Consider the following 21,916-nt stretch of genomic DNA (forward strand, 5'->3'; position numbering starts at 1 on the left):
TAGGCCCATTCCCGTGCTCTGGGTGGGTGCTGGGGGTGTGAATGCACACATTTGATGTGTTTTTGTTATTTTCTCTGCTCATCAGAAACAAAATCTTATCTGTAATGTCTCCGCCCCCGTCACATTACTGCGGCTTCCTTGCCTTAATTTATTTGGACCCATTTCTTTCCTTTCTTTTCATTGGAAAGGAAAGCCTGTAGGTGTTGGGAGATGTGCTGGATGACTGTTTCTCTGATTGTATCTGTTTCTCTTTCCTTCCACTGAAAAGGTGTTGTTGCACGCTCCAGAGCCAGTGCTCAGCCAGATCTGCAAGCTTCTCTCAGAACCTGACTATATTACTACACAAGCAAACAGCCTTTGTTTACTAGGCTTGAGTTTAAAAAGATATTTTAACATCAAGAGCATTTTGATTCAGCTGTATTATGGCATCAGGGGCATTTGGGTATACTGTATAATGAATAAAATTCATAATTACAATCAGTTTCGCATGCTGTGAAAGCTAGCATTTAAAATTGTATAGCGTTCACTAATTACAGTTTTTTAAGAAGAAAAAGAAATTATAATTTTCAGCAAGTGCACATTCAGTTGATCAGAAGTGACAATGATGACAATTGTTTTTTTTTTGTTGTTTTTTTTTTATCTGTTTTAAGTAGATACTGTTCCTTTGAACTCTCTATTCAAATAATATTAAAAAAGATTAGAGGTGGGCATAGATTAATTTTTTTAATCTAGATTAATCTCACTGTGATCTTGGAATTAATCTAGATTAATCTAGATTAAAATGGCTCATTCGAATTCTGCCATGGGCATTCAGAATATGGACTGCATACGCACTGCAGACAGAGTATGTGTGAAACAGGTGTGAGCAGAGCTGTAGCTGGGGTCAGCGGGGACCCGGTGAAGGTTGTACCAGTGGGCCCTGTTTGAAATTGTTTAATTTGTATGTTCGTTTATTTTTATTTATTTGTGCCATTTACACAATGTTTACGTTTTTTTCAAGTTTGTAGGTGTCAAAGTACAGAAACTAAATAATTAAATGTAAAAAAGCACTGGATAGTCTTCAATGTAAAAATTAAATATACAATCAAACCTACATTTATTCAGACACCTTCAACATTTCTCACATTATTACAGTTTTGCTATATATATCAAAAAATATATCTGGTGTCTGAATACTTTTTGGTTTGACTGTTAAAACTACAAAGTAGTCAAGAGCAGTGAGTGATTTTAATTTTCTTGACATTAACATTACAGCAGCCAGTAGCTAAATTAGGCACGGTCCCTTTAAGAGACGATGAACGCATCCAATATAATACACATTTCATTTTTTTCCTCAACTGTTTAATTTAACTTAAGAAATAACTTGACATAATTTCCAAGGTGGATATTTTGACACATTTCGTATGCATTTGTTGGCACTAGAGCAAAAATAAGCAAATTCAATGTTCAAAACACCAGCCCTGAACACCAGAACTCCGCGAGTACTGAATCGGCTCTTTCAGATCTTGTTGTTTGTTTTAAACTGCGATTTGTATTTGTTTGTTCCGGTGCAGGAGGGATTTTGAGGAGAACTTCACAGAAGAGAGCTCGGTTCAGTGTCGCTGTCCGTTAGGCTGGTCTCAGCCAGTCGGTTATATAAAATATCAAGGTGAAAGTCATCATAGCTTGCTTAGTATAGACCCAGCTCCCAACGTTGAGAATAGATTAACCGATATTTTTTTTATCGCCCGATAAGAGTCTCGTGTTAACGCAGCACGTTAACGCCGATAACGGCCCACCACTAAAAAAAAAATACATTAAATTTTCCATTAAAGTATGAAGCACCAAATCAGCATGTGTGAATGATTTCCACATGATCATGTGACCCTGAAGACTGGAGTAATAGCTGCTGAAAAATCAGCTTTGTTTTCACTGGAATAAATGACATTTTAAAATATGTTCAAATATGTTTTAATCTTAATATTACTGTTTTCACTTCTTTTGATTAAATAAATGCAGCCTTGGTGAGCATAAGAGACTTCTCAGAAATATAAAAAATATCACGAACCCCATTATTTTAAATTGTAGTCTTCATTATAAATTATAATTACAGCAGCTCTGATATTCAGTACTGTGCATTACATTCACCATCATTATTCATATTGCTGTTATGCAACAGTTAATTTAATGCTGAAGTTAATGCTGAATTTAAAATTGTCAGCGAAAATTGTTCCAAAAGTGGCCAAAGTTAAGTCTGCCCTTTCATTAAAACTTTATTCGATGTGAACATTACCCTGCCTTTGGACCTCTGACATTACTGTTTCTTGGTTCAATAACCGCAGGTTTAGGGGGTTGACCTGGAGCCAAATCTGGAGCCCAGAGAGCCACCTTTTCAAGAAAGGTGAAAACTCGTGGCGTGGTTCCAGATTGAGCACTGGCTTCTGCACAGCACCTTTTTGCTGGGAAAAAAGTTGCTTTCTTGGTCTCAGCATCCCTTTCCTTTCTCTTCTCAGGCAGCCAGTGCAGAGTTGAAGCCAGAGTACGAGGTGCTGGTACCTCAGTGTCGGCCGCTTTCTCCTGGGGAGATCCTTGGATGCACCTCACCTCGTCTGGAGAAGCATGTCAATGCCATCATGTAAGGAAAACAGTTGTAGCTCATTTTAAGTATCTGTTGTGTAGTAAGACTGTGTTCATTTAATTTTATTTCTTTATTTTATCTAATAAGAGCAAGTTTTCTCATTTTTATGTGTCTGGGATTATATCTTCTTGTGGAAGAATTGCACTTGAATGAATATACTTAAGGTTATAGTAAAAAAAAAAAAAAAATTCCACATTGTATTACATTTTCAACCATGTAACGAAATGAATAAGGTGCTCAAGCTTATGCTTTATTGTGGATATTGTTACAACTGAAAGCAGGCGTACACCGTGTGCATCCTATATTCACAGTAAAACATGGCCTTTTATATTCAGTATGATCAAAATGCACCCTGTTTACTTTAATACGTATCAATGGTTTTATGATGCACAAATTTAATAGTGCATGTTATTCAAAAGAACAAAAAAAAAATACTAAGCATAAGCAATAATATTATATGCTACTTTTCTATCAAGTTCCGATGGATAACACCAAGACCCGCCTCACATTATTACCTGCAGAATATTGTTTCTCTCTGAAATCTGTTGCGAATGCGGTTTCAAGCTGTCTTTAATGAGAAGCGTGTCAAGTGCTGTTGTAACACAGAGACGAGACATTAAGCAGCAGATATATGTGTGTGATCTATTATTCTCTGTATCACACAGCGGCTGAGCAGCAAGCTCTGCTCCTGTGAGATAGAGGGAAACCTCCTGACTGTGTGTGTCTGTACACAGAGAGGGTGTGTGTGTGTTTGTGCTTTCTGCCTCTTAATCCAGCGTGCAGAGTCTGTAATGAATGTTAGTCCGTGTGTGTGTTAGGGGAGAGAGGAAGAGAATTGATGCATGTTTACTTTAATTTTCACACATCACCTCTTCATCGGGGCGCCTGTCAACATTAGACATACACAAGTGGTCATGTCACTGACCCCCAAAATGACATGGCTATTATGCAAATAGCCTTTTTCATAGATCATTTACTTTTGCCCTCACCCTCAGCGATCAAATTAAAAACTTTCTCTGACACCTACGGTGTGGTAATGTGATGTTATATTGCAAAGCCAAATCACCACCATATAATTAACAGCAAATTAAGCTTATACAGAGCCTCACTTTCTCATAAGAAGTAATATGTTTGCCGGGGGTCTGAATAAAGTCCCACGGAGAAGATGATTGCAGCTTTGTGTTGAAAAATTACACAGGTTCATGGCCAATCGGCACCTTCATAAAGAGTTGGGTGGACGGTAAAGCGCTTTGTATTTAATCAAATTTGACCAACGCCACAGGTCTTCACGCAGACCACTTGGGATTTCTTCTGAAACAAGAGGGAGCTCCGTCTCATTGCCGAAGGCATAATGAACTGAGCTGTGGGTGAATGGGTCGGTGCTGTGAAAAGCGGTTTTAAGAACTGCAAATTGGGCCATTTCTAATCTTGTATTCTCAATAGTGCCATCTCCACAAAATGCATCAATTTGTGGTCGTTTAAGTTATACTGTTAAAAGCTGAGCCGGAAAACCTCTAAACGTTTAATGCCTTTGCTATAAATGCAATATTTATAATAGAGGCCCTTAAAAGAGACAGTGCAGTAATCCGGGAAAATTTGTGTTTTATTATTGCAACATATAAAGGAAAATGAAAAATTTGGGGAATTTTTGGGTGAGTGACTGTGTCCAACAGCTAAAATATATTTTAAAAACTGCTTCCTTTGTGGGTAGTGCACTATAAGGAGGTTGAAAGGCATTAATTTGTGAAGGTATCCTATAGTTCTGTGATTGTGCTTCCATGGCTGTTAAAATGGTATCTGCCAGAGCTCTTGAGTAAAGAAGTCATTTTTTGACCCTTTTTAATGTTTTCTATTCTACTTTTTTCTAAAGGAGTGTTTCTGAACTGGGGGGCAGGAGCCCCACCATAGGAGGCCTTGGCAGACTTCCGGGGGGGCTAAAAATGTCTTAAATTACTTAAAAATAAGTGTTATTTTGTCTTGGTAATCCTGTTTATTTTTACTGTATATAAGGGAATTTTAAAAGTGTGATTTCCAGACCAAAAAAAACAAGGAAATGTATTTAATGATTGTTTTTTCCTGTTATATCAAGGTCTATAACGTTTAATGTGCAGAAATTGCTATTTGTTTAAAAAAGTTCAATGATTAGTTAAACAGTATTTTAATGCTGAATAATAAAAGGCATGACAATTTAGCTAAATATTATATTTAACAGAGTTATGAAACTTTTAGTGTTTTTTTGAAGATTAACTTGACAGCAAAGAGTAGCTAGAAGTAAAAACTTAAAATGTGATTGAAAAAGGTAATTAAACCAATAATATAACATTTGCGTTTTTCATTTTCTAACGCAGCTGGTATGTTTGAGGGACCAGGAAAATGAACGATAAAGAGCATTTTTCTATCATTATGTGTGTGCCGAGAGTGAAGGGTGGCTGGTTCAGCCTTTGCTCCGGTGGGCCCAGGGGGATCCCACCCACAGTATGTTCTGTGTGTTTCATAAACGTGTCTTAATTAGCCTTTCTAATTGCGGCTGTGTTCCCAGAGGCATCCATCAGGTTTGCCAGGTTAATCTATACTCCCATTAACTATGGCAGGTCTTCTCCTTTCGGCACGGCAGAGGATAATCAGCGTGTTGAGTTCTGCATGTGTGCTGTCCGCGTCATGACCTAATCATATCACGCAGGTTTATTTGTGGAGTAGCTGGATTGTAGCCCATCAGCCTCCGTGTCTATGACACGCTTTCCGTCTGGCTAATGTTGCCGTGACTTTGGAGTGAGTAGGTGTCGCCCTGATTGCTTGCTGAATGTAAGGACACTTCTAATCTGGTTTATGAGTCTTCTAGGCCGAGACCCATTGGCCTTTATATTTCCTTACGCAGATCCCAGAGTTAGCAGAATTGTATTCCTTCTGCCCACTCAGACTGTATTTCTCTCTGATAAAGTTGTTTCTGTCTGTAGTTATCTTGGAGACGGAAGATTTCATTTGGAATCCATCATGATTGCCAACCCAGATATACCGGCCTACAGGTAAACCAATGTGCAATTCAACACTTATTTTTCCTAAATCAAGCATCTTTATTGCTATAGCTCATAGTCTTCAACCATTTTATATTTGATCTACAAATCCCGCAATATCCCCCAGGGCTACAGAGTACAGCTCCTTCCTCTTTGCCCTTTTTTTGTAAACTTGAACCTATTAAATAATACCTGCCACAGTGAATGATTAAATTATAGCCTGAGATTAATGAATGCAGGCTTTGTATGACCGTTTGTCCAAGATGCCCATAATTCTGCATGTTTCATTGCGTTATCACAATTGAAACAATTAAAATGTATTTTACACTTATTTTGAGACCAGACATCCTTTTGGCTGCTATTGTAATATAATTAAATAAATAATACTTATTGATTTAATTAGTGAGACACTATTATATTAATTACTGATGTTGAATCAAATCATTTTGTTACATCTTAATTTGATTTAATAATTCAATTCAAGTTTATTTGTAAAGCACTTTTTACGATACAAATTAAAATTAAGTTTCTACAATATTTAGTAGTATTTAATACTTTTTAATGTGGAGGGATAGTGAAATCTTAAGGTGAATTTCCTCTTTTTATATTTAGCTTTAGTTAGAGCTAACTTAATACATTTGTTCCATTTAATACTTTAATATTAAACAAAAATTAATCACCCAGTTGACAAAAAAAATTAAATAAGTCCCACGGAAAACGCAACATCCTCCTTTCATATTTTCTTCCATTTAAAAAAAAAAAAAAAACATCTAGATTATGATTGTTCTTTCTGTTTTCTTAGTATCTTATTATTTATGTGTTGTTCTCCATATTTGTAGGTATGACCCATACAGTAAAGTGTTTTCGCGAGAGTATTATGACCATGAGGCAATGCGGGCCACCAGACTGCAGGCCATAGAGAGAGCCCGCTCAGCCCAGAGATGGGGCCTCATCTTAGGCACCCTTGGCCGTCAGGGCAACCCCAAAATCTTGGAGGTAAGACAGTCTGCTACCTTTTAATCATACAATATTTTGTTTTGTTAGTGGAAAGATGTCTGTTTTCCTTGCTCATGTCTCTCTTGCACCTGAGCTGAAAGACACACACACACCCTGCGGCATTTAGCCGGGAGGAGAGATCAGCAGGGGCGTTAATCGATTGTTTTGGGAGGGGCAAGTCCTCTCCCTCCTTTTTCTACTTCTTCTCCCTCCTTTTTCTTCTCATTTCTACATCAAATCCTTCTCTCTTTGTTCTTTGCCCCTTTTCATCCGTTCATTTGTATGTATTTGGATTGGACTTTGTTTTGGCAGATTTTTCCCCTTTTCTAGTTTCCTTTTTTAATTGGTATGCATGGAGAAGACAAGTGAGATGAATTCAGCACCTAGACAAACAGACAGTGGATGGTGATTCTGGACGAGATCTCTGTAGTTCTTGTCAAATGCTTTTTCCATCCCTGAAGCAGTTTTTTTTCTTTTTTTTCTATAGAACAGGAACTATGTTCGTTCAATCTGGGTCATTTGCAAAACCATTTACGAACCACTGTTTTAGAATATACAGCAGACAATCACATTTAAACTCAAGTGCATTTATTCAAGAAATCTCTCTGGTTCTATGAAACACATTCCTGCATGTTCTGTATTTGTCATATAAAATGTACTGGCTAAACAGTGAGAAGCAATTGTAACCTTTTTCAAGGTTAACTAAGCCAGCTAATTTAATACACTTCAGTTGGAGAAGAAGAGTAGATTCTGCTTTTTCTACCAGCCCCCATTTCTTTCTTTTTTTTTCAATGGTTGTGCTTTGAAGCCGCCCATTCACCTGAACACCTCCTCACTGATGTCTGGAGGTTTTTGCTGGTAATATTTGTGGTCCACTGGGTTTCACACTTCAAAGTGTGTGGGGAGAATCTGGTAATGCATTACTTTATCCTGAAGTGAGCAAGAATTGTGTTATTATTCACTTTCTTCCTGCCTATCGCTAGGGAATGAATAATTAGTATTGATGCTTAATGAACAAATAAAAGGCGCATTAGAATGTGTTTATTTAAACGCACTCGCACTTGTTTCATGATGTAGTAGGGACGCTTATGACTTCTGTTGTTATTAAATGCATGTTGAAGTGAATTTAATTTCTGTACCACTAGCATCGCAGGTTGTGAGGTAAGTTTTAACAACAGCTCTCTTTGTACTTGAAAGTAATTTTCACAATTTAGCAGTAAGTTGTAGATTTCCTATGGAGGTAAAATAATACCAGAGATCTGTGAAAGTCTGAATAATTACCATAAAATTATGTGATAGATATTCTTCAGACTTCCTTTTTTCACTCTTACACTTGACACTTTTTTTCTCTTAGATACGGCCAAAGAATATTGCAAAGAAAGTGTGTCAAGAACGTATATGACTAATCACTAAAATACTGCCTTTTTTTTTTTTTTGCATGCAGCTTGATTTACACTTTTTCAAAACGTTTTCTGTGCATGTAGATCTTTTTAGGATTATTTTAACCTAATACATTTTAAACATATTATTATTTTTTTCCGTTGATATTATGCGTGCGTGCATGTGTGTGTGTGTTTGTGTGTGTGTGTATATATATATATATATATATATACGTATGTGTATATATATGTATATTTAGGAATGCCAAACTAACTATCATTTCAGATGCTGTGAAATAAGATTGGTCTGTTAGTTGGTCCAGTTTATGCTGTCCTTTTGCAAAGTCACATAATTTTTGATGTGCATTAAAGGGGGGGTGAAATGCTATTTCATGCATACTGAGTTTTTTACACTGTTAAAGAGTTGGATTCCCATGCTAAACATGGACAAAGTTTCAAAAATTAAGTTGTACGTTTGAAGGAGTATTTCTGTTCCAAAAATACTCCTTCCGGTTTGTCACAAGTTTCGGAAAGTTTTTTTCGAGTATGGCTCTGTGTGACGTTAGATGGAGTGGAATTTCCTTATATGGCTCCTAAGGGCACTTCTCCCGGAATATACTTTAAACCAGAATTCTATTTCTGTGGTGACAAAGCTGAATTTTCAGCATCAGTACTCCAGGTTTCAGTGTCAAATGATCCTTTAGAAATTATTCTAATATGACATACAGCCAAGTATGGTGACCCATACTCAGAATTTGTGCTCTGCATTTAACCCATCCAAAGTGCACACACACAGCAGTGAACACACACACACACACAAAGTTCTGTTGCTCAGTATAAAAATCATTACACTTATAGAAAGTCCTCATAATGATAGATGCACCAACATTTGTGTAGGCTTCCCAACAATTTTTGATAACTACTCCTGCTGTAACCTCTAACCCATAATGTCTCTCTTTCCTGGGATTTGGTGGGTTGGTATAAACGTTTTCTCTGAAATTGATCACCCTAGCCTTTGCTTAAGCTTTTTTGTTTTGTTATTAAATAATATTTAATTTAATAACTCATTATATACATTTAACAATAGTATGTATGATTAAATTCTCATTACCGAAAAAGAGGTTCTCTCTACCGCAACTGGCCTTAAATTGTTGCGGTGAGTGAAAATGGTGTTGCGGAGGATGAGGTGTCTTAGCATGTTTTGCTAACAACAGAGAAGCCATGATGATTTACCTAATTTTTACTCTGTGTATATAATCAGTCATTAATGAAGTATATTTTCATAGAAAATTTGTAATCTAATATTTTTCTAAATGTGGAAAACTACCCGTTTTGGTGATGATAATCAATTTGTCATGTACACGTTCTGACAAGAGAATTTTACACTTTTAACTGGAACAATATGAAGATATCTGCCTACCTTGTAGGTATTTCGAAGGTTCTGCCTCATGTGTTGCTTAATTTAAAATCAAGATTTATATTTAAAAAAATTTGTGTGTGTAAATGACCCTCAAAAAATATTGCGGAGGATGAGAACATTAGTCATGGACACTTTATATTTCCACTATTGTAACATTATTATTATACATGAATATTCAGTCTGTCATTTTTCTGTCATGTGAAAAATTATAGAAGAATATCCATTTACTTTTTTCAGAATATTTGAATTGTAATTTGTTTAAATTACAACATAACATAAGTTAAGATACAGCTGGACGCATTGCGGTATTGAGAATTTCAGCAGAAAATGCAATAAAATGCAAAAATAATCAATTCCTATGTTGAAATTACTCTCCAAGGTAGAGAACAGTATTGTCTTTTTTATGGTGTTTTTATATATTACTAAATTGCATGTCTAATATCTAAAATCACTAGTGACATGGCGTTTCAACTGTTTCGTGAGAATGACCCACTTCTGCCGGAAGAGCGCGCGCTCCCGTATAGCGAGGCTGAGCACAGACATTTCACTGATCAGAGCGAGAGCGTCGCGAAAAGTCACAAAAGAAAAGTGTTTTTGGTTGCCAGGGCAAGACAACCCTGCACAGATTACCAAAAGAGAAACAGCATTAAGGGACCAGTGGACGGAGTTTATTTTTACAGAGCATCAACGGAGTTGTGCAAGTGTTTGTGTTTGTTCCCTGCATTTCGAAGATGCTTGTTTTACAAACAAGGCCCAGTTTTACGACGGATTTGCACATCGTTTATTTCTTAAGGATGATGCAATCCCAACGAAAAAGGGTCACGATCGTGTGTTGGAACCGCAGGCAGTGAGTAAAACTGCTTAAAAAATCTCTGCCTCCTTGTTAGTGCGTCCGCCTCCCATGCCTGAGACCCGGGTTCGAGCCCCGCTCGGAGCGAGTCGTTGCTGCTGCTGATCTCGTTCAGTTTCAGCCTCTGGATCATAAATAAACGGCTGAATCTGACTATTAGCCATGGTTTGTTTTGGATGTTTTTTTCCTCACGGTAATGTCACAGCTTCCAAATGCTCTCAACGCAAAAGCCTACTGGCGCTCGTGATTCTTTAGCTCCGCCCACATGTCACGCCTCCAGCCGGTCGTGTTTTTCCGGGAAAAATCGGTACAGACCATCTTTCTCTTATGATTATAATAAAACTAAAGACTTTTTGGAGTTATGAAGGATGCAGTACTACTCTATAGGTACTCAAGATTAACAGGAGATTGAGTGAAAACGAGCATTTCACCCCCCCCTTTAAGGAATTTATTTTGGTAAACATGTTTTCTTCTGAGTTTGTGCATGTTTTCTTACCAGATAAGAAATTAACCCTACACAGTTGAGCGCATTAGTTTTTTTTTTTTTATGAGGATTTTTACAATTTATGCACATCATGGCATTTCAATCCAATGTTTTTTTTTTTTTGTTTTTTTTTCATAAAAATAGGTGGATAATGCAAACATTTTTCACTTTACGTGAGTGTTAAATGATGCCAAAAATAATCTAAATGTATACATAGAGGAAAGAGCATGAGCAATATGCAATCCAATGTTATGTGATACAAATAAATTAAAAAGTTACTAATAAATATTGTGCATACGTACTCTTGATTCATCTCAAATTTGTTCACTAAGGTTCAGGTCTTTGTGCAGACCAGTCAAGTTCCTCCACATCATACACAGTATATTGTTTCTTTGGGGAAACTAATAAATCAAGGCAACAACAAAGCCCACATCATTAATGCAAAAAAAATAAATAAAAAAGAGCTACATTCGCCATTTATGTTAGAAACACAGAGCTGATGCTGGTTACTAAAGCTTTGAAGAACATAAAGGGTTTACACAAGCTGTTTACATGCGTTCATCATCAGCGGTCCTGTGAAGATTTCTCATTAGGCGATAGGAAGCGGTTTTCTTGTTCTTCAGTAAATTTGGAAAATTCTTGCTTGTAATGATTTTCTGTTCTCTTTCCTCCTACACTGTCAAGTCTGTTTGATGTGGGCTGTGCTTGGTGACCTTGAGCCTTGTGCATGAAATTTAGTTGTTTTTATGTAAATAAGTGTAACATCCAGTATTCAACTCCTCTCTTTTTTCCCCCCTCCATCTCTCTTTCTTTAGCACTTAGAGTCTCAATTGGAGTCTTTGGGCCGTTCATTCACACGTGTGCTCCTGTCTGAGATCTTCCCCGGCAAGCTGGAGCTCCTGGCAGACGTGGACGCGTGAGTCTCTCCTCCATCTACATGCACAATCACACTCTCCATTTCACACAATGAAACATCAACTCACATGAACATCATATAAAGACACTCCTCCATAAGGTGCACATTATTAGGAGTCTCAGCACACCATGAGGACAAGGTGAGGATCGACAGAAATATCACTGACAGTGGCGAATATGTCAGATGGGGTAACAGGTTTTGTTAGTCAGCAGCTTCTCTTTTGTATGTTTCTTATTGCTGTGGTGGGCTTTGAGATTGTTGAAGTTCAGTGGAACAAAGGAATTTTCTATGGCCTTTTTGTTTCAGTGCATGTTAGTAATCGTTGTTGTTTCACAGGCCATTACGATTGAGGTTTCCCCTGGTCATGGATAACTACAAACATTAGGGAATTTTAAAATGGAAAAAAAAAAGTTTCTGTTCAAAAATGTATTTTTGTTCATAATAAAAGTCAATGGGGTCCAAAAACAGCATTGGGCCTGACTGACATTCATTGTTATACAAAAAAAGATACATTTTGTGCTACTCAGAATAAAGCAAGAAATATTATTCAACTAATTGAATAATTTAAAATATTATTTATAAAACTTAATTTGATACAAAAAAAAAATATTATTATTAATATTTATAAAAAGGTATAGTATTTATAAATAATAGTAGGCTTGATACTATAAAGTCTTTGTTTTGTTTTGTGTTTTGTTTTGCTTTGCTTTTTTTGTTTGGTTTTGTTTATAGTTTTGCTTTGAATAGATGTTGAATAGGCTGGTGCACTAAAAAAAAAAGTTTAAGCAAAATTGCTAATGAATGAAAAGTTGGCAAATAACATGAAATTTAGCAAAATAATAAAATAGTATTTTCTTGTAAAATGTACAATACTTCTGTAACCTTTTGTTGTATTTAGACGTAAAATCATTTTTTACAGTTGCTAGGAATCAGACCACTTAAGTGTTGTGAACTTTTTAAGCGTCCAGTTTTCTATTTGAGCTATATTTAACAGGGAACATGCCTGTACTAAATCCTGTTTTGTGGGAGCACTGTATTGTACACACTCCCCCACTGCCTGCCCTCTGGATCTGGGGACGGGAGGCGGAAATGACGGCCCCTTAAATGAATGAGTGGGTGAACCAGGGACAGAAAGGTCTGATAGAAAACGAAGAGGAGGTGGAGGAAGGCGTGGAGGCTGTTAAAAAAGGGAAAGAGAGTGAAACAACTCAAAGAGAGCACGAGAGAGAAGATCAACCGCCCCCATCAGTCGTGCCGTTCTCCTGCCACGTGAATGACACCGCATATGTAATCGAACCATAACCATGACCAGAGGAAAGTTACACCTCTATCTCTCCTCCTCTCATTTCCTCCATTAATGTCAGTCGCTTGTGCGGTGACTGCTGCGGATTGGTGTCATCTTGGCAGAAACATGAGGATCCGAGCAGAGGAAGACATTTCACAGCGTAACGTGAGCATTGATTAATGCCGCACCGATGATGTATATGACGTCCTGGAGAAGATAAGATAAGGAACGGAGCTGCGGTCTGCCAGCAGTCGTCACCATAATGAGAAGGTTAATCGAAATGTCCAGCATTGAATTACAAGACCAGACAGAAGTGGACCCGAGTATGATTCCTGGTAGGGCTGCACAACTAATTGACAAGTTAATTAATCACACACATGTACGTTGTGCGCACTGGAAAAACGTAAACATCTATAGTAATGACGGTCGGTCCTAATGAGCAAGGTTTTCGCTTCTTTTAAAATGAGAGCTAGACATTCAGAAATGAGGTGATAATCATCGTCAATAATTTGTAATTGTTTCAGATTCACTTTATTCAGTCTGCTTTGCTCTCGTTATTAACAACTAAGCACTGATTAGAAGCATTGTTGATTTATAATGAGATGGGAGCATCAAAACAGGACATAAAATAAGCATTTTAATGTAAATTCTGTTTATTGGAATTAATTATTACAGATACAATATCAAGGGAAATAACTGTTGGTTATGATTGTTGTCAGATTGTGAAGCCGTTATACTTCGGTTGGATGTTTTGTAGCATGAAGAAGGCCTTTTCCACTGGTGTCGGGCCTGAAAATGTGGAGGCTAAACCAGCAGACCGCAGCACTTGAAAATACAATTCAACTTTAATACTGTAAGGTGTTTGTGGATCCTCTGGCTAGTGTGAAGTGTTTGATGTCTGCTAGCAGGGTCACTCCTGTTATTCAGTGCCTTTTGAACTATGTAACATTTGAAAAATGAATATGCTTGTGTTGTAATATATGGAGGTGGGTAGACAAGACATTCAGTAATGTAGTATGCTCCTGGCAAGTTGAGGCACTTAAAATTTTGTTAAAGGGGTCATATGATCTGATTTCAAGTTTTCCTTTCTCTTTGGAGTGTTACTGTACAAGCTCTTGGTGCATAAAGAAGAACTGTAAAGTTGCAAAGAAACAAAAGAACCACGCGCAGATAATCAACGCAGATAATTCACCATCAGTAATCACATCATCTATCCAACCACCATGAGAGAGAGCCACTATAAATAATCATAGCAGCCTTACTTTCATTCTCTCTAGTCTTTAAGCATCCCTTCACCACCCTGACTCCTCACGTCGACACATTCCGGGGGGAGGAAGCGCTCCGCGTTCGGGCCAATGCCGAGCTTGGAGACCTCTCACTGGGCAGCACACCAAATACACATACTATTCTTCTCACTTTATTATCTGCAAGGCAAACTCGTGTAACCGGTGTCTGTTTCTATAAAGTGGGACAGTTCCATATTTGCAAGGACAGTCTGGGGTTTCTGACTCACATATGACTCTCATATGTAAAGGATTTGCCACTGATGATTAATACGCAAGTTTTAAGCAGATCACAAATGCAGACATGGTATTATGTTCACGCAGCGCAATAAGTGTAAATCATTATAATCAGTATTTATGTCCCCACTGTATGCAAAAAATGCCTCATTTGTAATGGGTTTTATTGTTTTTGTTTTGCCGTGCCGGGACACATCATCACAGTACGGTGTGCAGCGTAACATTTTTGTCACACACTTGAAGCATTCTGACATTCCGCTTATGACTGCATACTGGTTTCCTTTTAAAAAGTTATTTTGATATGTTTAACATGTTGAATTGTTAAATGAGTTACAAAACAATACACCGCCTTTCAAAAGTTGTCAATAAGATTTTCTAATGTTTTTTAAAGCTGCTTATGACTGCATTCATTTGATCAAAGAGTAAAACAGTAAAAATGTGAAATGTTATTACAATTTAAAATAACTGTTTTTATTTTATAGTGTGTGTGTTTGTGAAAGTGACGTGACATTCAGCCAAGTATGGTGACCCATACTCAGAATTCGTGCTCTGCATTTAACCCATCCAAAGTGCACAAACACAGAGCAGTGAACACACACACTGAGCAGTTGGCAGCCATTTATGCTGCAGCGCCCAGGGAGCAGTTGGGGTTTCGATGCAGCTAAGTCGTGGTATTGCCTGCCCAAGATTGGAAACCCACAACCCTAGTGTTAGGAGTCAAACTCTGTGTGTGTTTGTATTATTATTATTAGGGCTGGGACTCGATTAAAAAAATTAATCTTATTAATTAGAGGCTTCGTAATTAATTAATCGAAATTGATCGCATTTTAATCGCATATAAATATTTGACCTGAGAACAGTGAGAAGTAATTATTTTTCACATGGATTTATAGTATACCATTGAATAATGACTGAATACATAAGCTTAAGCAACAAAATATTGTTTATTTTTGTTCAACCAAGTCTAGCAGACCAGTACAATTTTTGCCATGAAGTGTAGCAATAGCATATTTAGAAACAATTTAGAAATAGTACATTTCAGAAATTCAGGAAGCTTATAGGTGCTGGAACCTTCTGTAAAGTGTTTTTTTTTATTTTTTTTATTTTTTTTTTTATATAAAGTAAAACACAATACTGTCAATTACATTCAGAACATTGGAAACCTTGACTATTAGAAATTATCTCTCTGTTGCTTCAGAGGCCATAACATACTAAGTCCAACTCTCAATAACCTTGGCCAAAACGATAAAGAGTTCAACATAAACTGTTGCACCAACAAAATAATACATAGTTCAACATAAAGTGTAAAGTCCACGCTAGCTGCTATATGTTTTGAGTTGAGGTGATACTTGAGACTCGATGAGCTGCGGTGATATGCAAACGCTAGTTGGTGCTCCAGTATAATCGGTCCGCGGAAACTCATCCAGTGAGAAACGTTCCGCGGTGCAAAAATAAGTTATTAAAAATGTGGGATTTTTTTTCTGTAATTAATTAATCTTAGTTAACGTGTTATTTTTTGTGTAATTAATTAATCTCAATTAACGCGTTAAAGTCCCGGCCCTAATTACTATTATTATTATTATTATTACTATTATTGATTCTTAAATATTTCGTGGAAACTGTGATTTAAACTGATGAATAGAAATTTCCAAATACAGAATTTATTTGAAATATTTTGCCACATATAAATGTCTTTACTGGCATTTTTCCTCAATTTAATGAATCTTTGCTAAATAAAACAAATAAAATACTAACTCCAAACTTTTAAACAGTAGTGTAAATTTTTTGCACATGAAAATGTGCTGCGTACAGGATTGACCCAGTATCATGAAGCTGGGGTTCTAGGAGAGGCTAGAAAGAGATTTGAGGAGAATTACCAGTTTGCTATGAACTCTTCCTTTCGACGCTCTCAGCATCTTGCATTGAGCATTTTGTTTGAGAGCGGGCAGTCCAGACAGACAGATATACATCCTGGGATGTCACTCCAGACAGGCCAAGATACCTGTTGGATGTTTGATCTTAACAGTGATGCAAAACAGCGCATACTGTATACTGTACTGTACACTCTCTCCGAGCATGGATTTCAGATATACTCAGAAACTGTGAGAGCTTGTGCGAGACAGCCCACACTGAAGAATCATGTTTCCACACACGCACAGACACGAGACCACATCAGAATTATATATATACATATCACATTATGTAACCAAAACCCATAACCCAAATAGTAAATTTAAACATTTCTAAACTTGGTTTTAGCTTGCAGCTAACGAGCTAGCCAGGTAGCTTAGTATACTGCTACTGCCATTAACAACTAAATATCATTTTTAGAGTGGTTTTGACCACTTCTGGGAGACCAGCTACTTCCAGCTTAAAGCTGCTAAGACCAGCCAACCAGTTTAGGCTGGTTTTAGATTTTTTTTTTTTTCTCAAGGTAGGGAAAAAACCATTGATTAAGATCTAAGATTTCATTTTTAAACGCTATTGTGACTATTTAAGACGAGATTTAGCTAACCTGCATCTCTTTGCTCGCACATCTAAAGCAAATCCAGATGGCTGCCTTGGGGAAAACTTCAGAAAGTTTCCTTCCAGCATTCACCGGCGCATATACGTGCCCTTAATTGTAAGCCTAATGTAATTGCACATCTCTGTTAGCTTTAAGTGATATTTGGAGGCACCGGTGCCTATTTGCCTGTGGATCGGAAAGGTTAATTGTGCTATTGTATGCTGCTGGTCGAGTGGCTAATTAAAATCCATTATTTCCACTCCGAGAGAGCCGACTGGGGCTGCTGCTCCCACCAGCATGATGAAAACCCCCCTGCAGTCACCGCAGACCTCCTGTTCCTCTTCCTTCTTCTGTTGGACTCTTTGATGTGACGTTTGCACCCAACCCTACCCCCCCCCCCCCACACACTCCTTCAGGTGACAGTTAGGGGATCATTAGGAACCTGCCCTCATCAGGTCTGCCTTCACATGCTGATGGGGCCATTTCAGCAGAAGCAAAACAGGCATCATTACACGTCTTTGACCTCTCCTCTTCTCCGTGAAGCAGAAGTGGATTGGGAGAATGGGCTTGATGCGGCCAGACGGAGGAGTGTGTCTCTGCCCGTATGGCTCCCTGCAGTGAGGGCTGTCTCTGGCGAGGGGACAGATGCTGGCTCTGATAAGTCTGTAAATTGAATTTGGTGGCGTGCTGAGGTTCCCGATGCAGCCCCAACCCTCTTGCATATTTGAAATCCGATTCTGTTACAGATACTAAATTCATATTTGCATTTACCGCCCATTCCTTATTTCCCTCTCTGTCTGTGTGTGTCTGGAACAAGACTTCTGAGGAAGACTCCCGTTGCCTTTAGCTCTCTGCCTTTGCTTTTTGCTGCTTTCTGTTTGTATGATGTTTGTCTTGGGATTTCTCTAAATCTAGACAAGGTTGTCACCATACAGTGTTACACAAGGAGGTCTATATTACCTTGAAGATGCTGTTTATAGATAGATGGATCGATAGATAGATACTGTAGATATGTACTGTAGACTGTGGTTGGTCTTTCACATGTCCATCAAACAGCCCCTTTTTGGCCAGATTGAGGCAGAATATGGGTCAGACTTTATACTGATCAAATGTCTGGCACTGTGAAACTAACCAAATTCCCACCACAGTAGTCAAGTTACGCAGCTGTTGCATGAGTCTGTGACTAATTTAAACAAATGTGTCCATTTTTAATCCGTTTTTTTTTTTTTTTTTTTTAAGAAATCTTGATCCAGAGAAAGGATTTCATTAATGTAATGACATTCATTTATTTGCTTTAAGGCTGTGTGGATCATTTGGCAATGGGTAAACTGTACCATGATGCAACCCCCTGGAGCAAATAAGGATTCAGAGTCACGCTCAAGGCTAAGATTGGAGGGGTCATGAGAACCACTTGCATTTGAAAACATCTTTGGATGAACTGACAGACATTCAAACCAGCTACACTATGATTTGCATTATGGATCTGTTACTCACTAAGACATTCTTAACCCAGTTATAAAGGTTCCAAGGTAGCCTACATATTTTTGTATATCATGTGTGTGTGTGTGCGTGTGTGTGTGTGTGTGTGTCTGTGTGTGTGTGTGTGTGTGTGTGTGTGTGTGTGTGTGTGTATATATATATATATATATATATATATATATATATATATATATATATATATATATATATATATATATAAACAGAGAGGTTAATTTGGAAATGTAATGGGTTACAGATTACAAGTTACCCTATTCAGTTATGTAAACTGATTACATTTGATTACTCTTCTAAATTTCTAACAAATCTTTTCAACCGTTAACCATTTTCAAACAATGTTAACTTTACAGTAGTTCTCAACACTGATTACTGTCAGACTTCTCAAAATCCTTCATCGCTTGAATTAAAAGGATCTAAATTATATTTTAAAGCACAGCCACCACAAAATCAGACTTTAGCAGCTCTTTTTACTTTGAGAATGTTCGGAGGGTTAGATACAGATTTAAAATCTGTTTTTCTGTCGTTAAAATACAAAAGTGGATTTTGACACATCTTGAGTGCACCTGCACTGTGCGCTTTACACTTTAGATAATTAAAATAGGGCCCTTAACCTTTTTTTATAGCTATGAAGGGAAATAATGCATATAAAAAATAAAAAGTTCTCTGTCCAAACTCCTGAAACGTTGGTGTCTCATATATTAGAGCAGGCAATGCAATTTGAGAAAGAAATCAGTCATGTGTGTGTAAATGTTCAGATTTAATCCCCTTTGTAAATGTTAAAATTTTCATAAGTAACTAATTTAATTGCACATTTTTTTCTCAGTAACTGTAAAAAATTAGTTACATTTATTTTGTAATTACGTAATTCCATCACATGTAACTAGTTACTTCCCAACACTTGAGACATTTTATATAAGTATATTTATATATTATGTAAAATTACTATTTGTATGAGATGTACATCTTGCTTTTTTAATGCAACACTGCATGCTTTGTTAAAGCCCACTTAAAATAAATTGATGCTGTCTTGTTGGTTTCCCAAGTGTGGCATTTAGGTGTGTGAAACGCAGTGAATGTTCTCTTACTTAACATTAGGCATCGGAATACCCACAATTCCAGTTCCAGTGCTTCTGTATTCATAACACACATTCAAAAGACAAATGCAGTTTCTCTAGACACTCTCTCGCTCTGCCTGCCAACGATCACTCATACTGTTCCTCATGTGACTCTCTGAGCCCTCCCTCACCTCTCGTGTCACTGTTATTCTTTTCTGTCCCTCCTTCTCTCTCTCGCTCTCTCTTATTCTCTTTCTCTGCCGCCCAGTCTGGCTGCTATGTAGGGTAGCTCCGTGGAGACTAGGGCATTGCAGTGCAGTTGTTTTTGCTCACCTACCCTTTCTTATCGCTGCCTCTTTCTCACCTCAACACACTTTCCTTTTCCGCCTCATCTCCTTGTTCTTTCTTTATTTTATTTGACTCCATGCTTGTCTAAATAATAATGCTTTGCAGGGAAGCTTTAGGCTAGTGCAGATTTACTCTCATATTTACAGGAGAGAGCATCAGCACTGCACATCAATGCAGTTCAGATTCACATTTACATTCTCCCTGCGAGCCAAGCTGTGCTCTGCTTCCTCAAGTGTGTGTGTGTGTGTTGGGGGTGTGTGTCTCGCTTTTCCTTCACACTTCTTAAATAGTATAAGGTATATTTTATTCAATGTTATTGTTAACCAGGTTTATTTATTTAGTTATTTAATATTTTTTTACTGAATCAAGCATTTCTGACTGAAAATGAGAAATATTTCCTTGGCAACTAGATGACGAAAATTATTAGTTTTGTATTTTATCTCAGTTAACATTTAGTTTATTTAGTTTATTTTTTTATTTATTTATTGTATTAGTTAACTAAAACAAAATTACCCTGTTTTTAACTAATGCTATTGTAAATCATTGCTGTAAGTAAGTAGAAATAACTTTGAAATGAAATAGAAATACAAAATGAAAAACTTTGAATTAATAAAGCTTTAATTAAATAATTAATAAAATAATTATTTAATGAATAAATTATCGGCACCGACATTAAGCATTTTTATGGTTATCGGTGTTGATCATTTTCAAAACTCATTTGCCAATAAACTTATTTAAAAGCATTTAAAGAAAGTGTTTTGTCAGAACCCTTGTTGTTCTTAATTTTTTACATTGTTTAATTTTTACACCAGACATATATCAGTTCAAAATATTGGTGATCAGTCTACTTGATCTGTAATAATCGGTATCGGCCCTGAAAAACACATATTTGTCGACTCTTACTTCAAACTACATATAAATATTTAAAAGCAAAAAAAAATTAAATTGCAAAAGTACATTAAACAAACTAAAATTAAAATGTTAAAAGTGCAAATAAAGCTAATTCAAATATGTTATTTATTATGTATATGAATGTATTTATATTATTTAAAAGTTAATTTAAAATAGTAATAGCTACTAATAATAGTATATAAATAATACTAAATTAACACTGATTTTGTTTCATTTTTAAATATTCACAGATTCCGGTCACTGTGGTCAACTATATTTAGATTTATTTTATATAGAATATTTTATTTGGAAAAAATATAATTTTGCACATCCTTAAGGGTTACTATATGCAAATTCCAGTGAACATAAAATTAATAATTTAATTTAATTAGATGCCTGGTCTTGTTGTGTGTGCACGTCATTCCAAATAAAAACAATTATATTCACACTTGTCCTTTAATCTCTTTATTCTACTTTTATTGGTCTGATATTGTTTAAAACCTTGTCTTCAACCAGTCACAGTAGTACGGAAATCATACCCCTTTTTAGTTATCACAGAATTCCCCATGGAGACTTTATATTTAATATTTTGATAACATTTTATATCACACCCACTCTGTGTGTATCTTTTCACCCTGACGAGACAACTTTTAGCGATCTGATAATTTTGAATAAAAAGCACTACGTTTTGTTCTCACTCTGATGTAATCACATATCTCAAAGTAAACTGGTTTGCAAACAAATACAGTTTTACTTAGATTTTTTTTAACTAGGTCTCTCTCTACTCCTTTTTCTTCATAGATGGGTGCAGATCGCTTGTCCTCGCCTCTCCATCGACTGGGGAACGGCTTTCTCCAAGCCCTTGCTGTCTCCATATGAGGTACACAAGGCTTGCATACATGCACACAGCACAATCCTCAATTTACTGTACTTGACTATGAAAGCGAGGACAAAAAGAACCCCAGCAGACCTTAAGAGAATCCCCATTTCTCTTAACACACGCCACACATCTGTACTTTCCCTGCTGATGTTCTCATCTGCCCTGTCAGTCCACATGCTGCCCGTCATGTTTGTCATGAGTGTTTCTGGCCATGTCTGAGTGCCTTTGGGACATAAAGGCTGTGTATGCATTTGTGTGAAC

The 21,916-nt window shown here is 36.9% G+C and overlaps 1 protein-coding gene across 2 annotated transcripts in view; it reads left to right on the forward strand.

Annotated features, from left to right (window-relative positions):
- dph1 (diphthamide biosynthesis 1) overlaps window positions 1–21,916 on the forward strand; it is a 91,658-nt gene that overhangs the window by 61,157 nt on the left and 8,585 nt on the right. For both annotated transcript variants that reach the window (XM_052576346.1, XM_052576348.1), the window contains exons 6-10: window positions 2,493–2,614; window positions 5,572–5,640; window positions 6,468–6,624; window positions 11,573–11,673; window positions 21,577–21,655. In XM_052576346.1, the coding sequence (XP_052432306.1) occupies window positions 2,493–2,614; window positions 5,572–5,640; window positions 6,468–6,624; window positions 11,573–11,673; window positions 21,577–21,655 (528 nt within the window). The remainder of the gene's footprint in view (window positions 1–2,492; window positions 2,615–5,571; window positions 5,641–6,467; window positions 6,625–11,572; window positions 11,674–21,576; window positions 21,656–21,916) is intronic.

Source organism: Carassius gibelio, chromosome B15 (genome assembly GCF_023724105.1).
Source record: "Carassius gibelio isolate Cgi1373 ecotype wild population from Czech Republic chromosome B15, carGib1.2-hapl.c, whole genome shotgun sequence".
Classification (NCBI taxonomy): Eukaryota; Metazoa; Chordata; class Actinopteri; order Cypriniformes; family Cyprinidae; genus Carassius; species Carassius gibelio.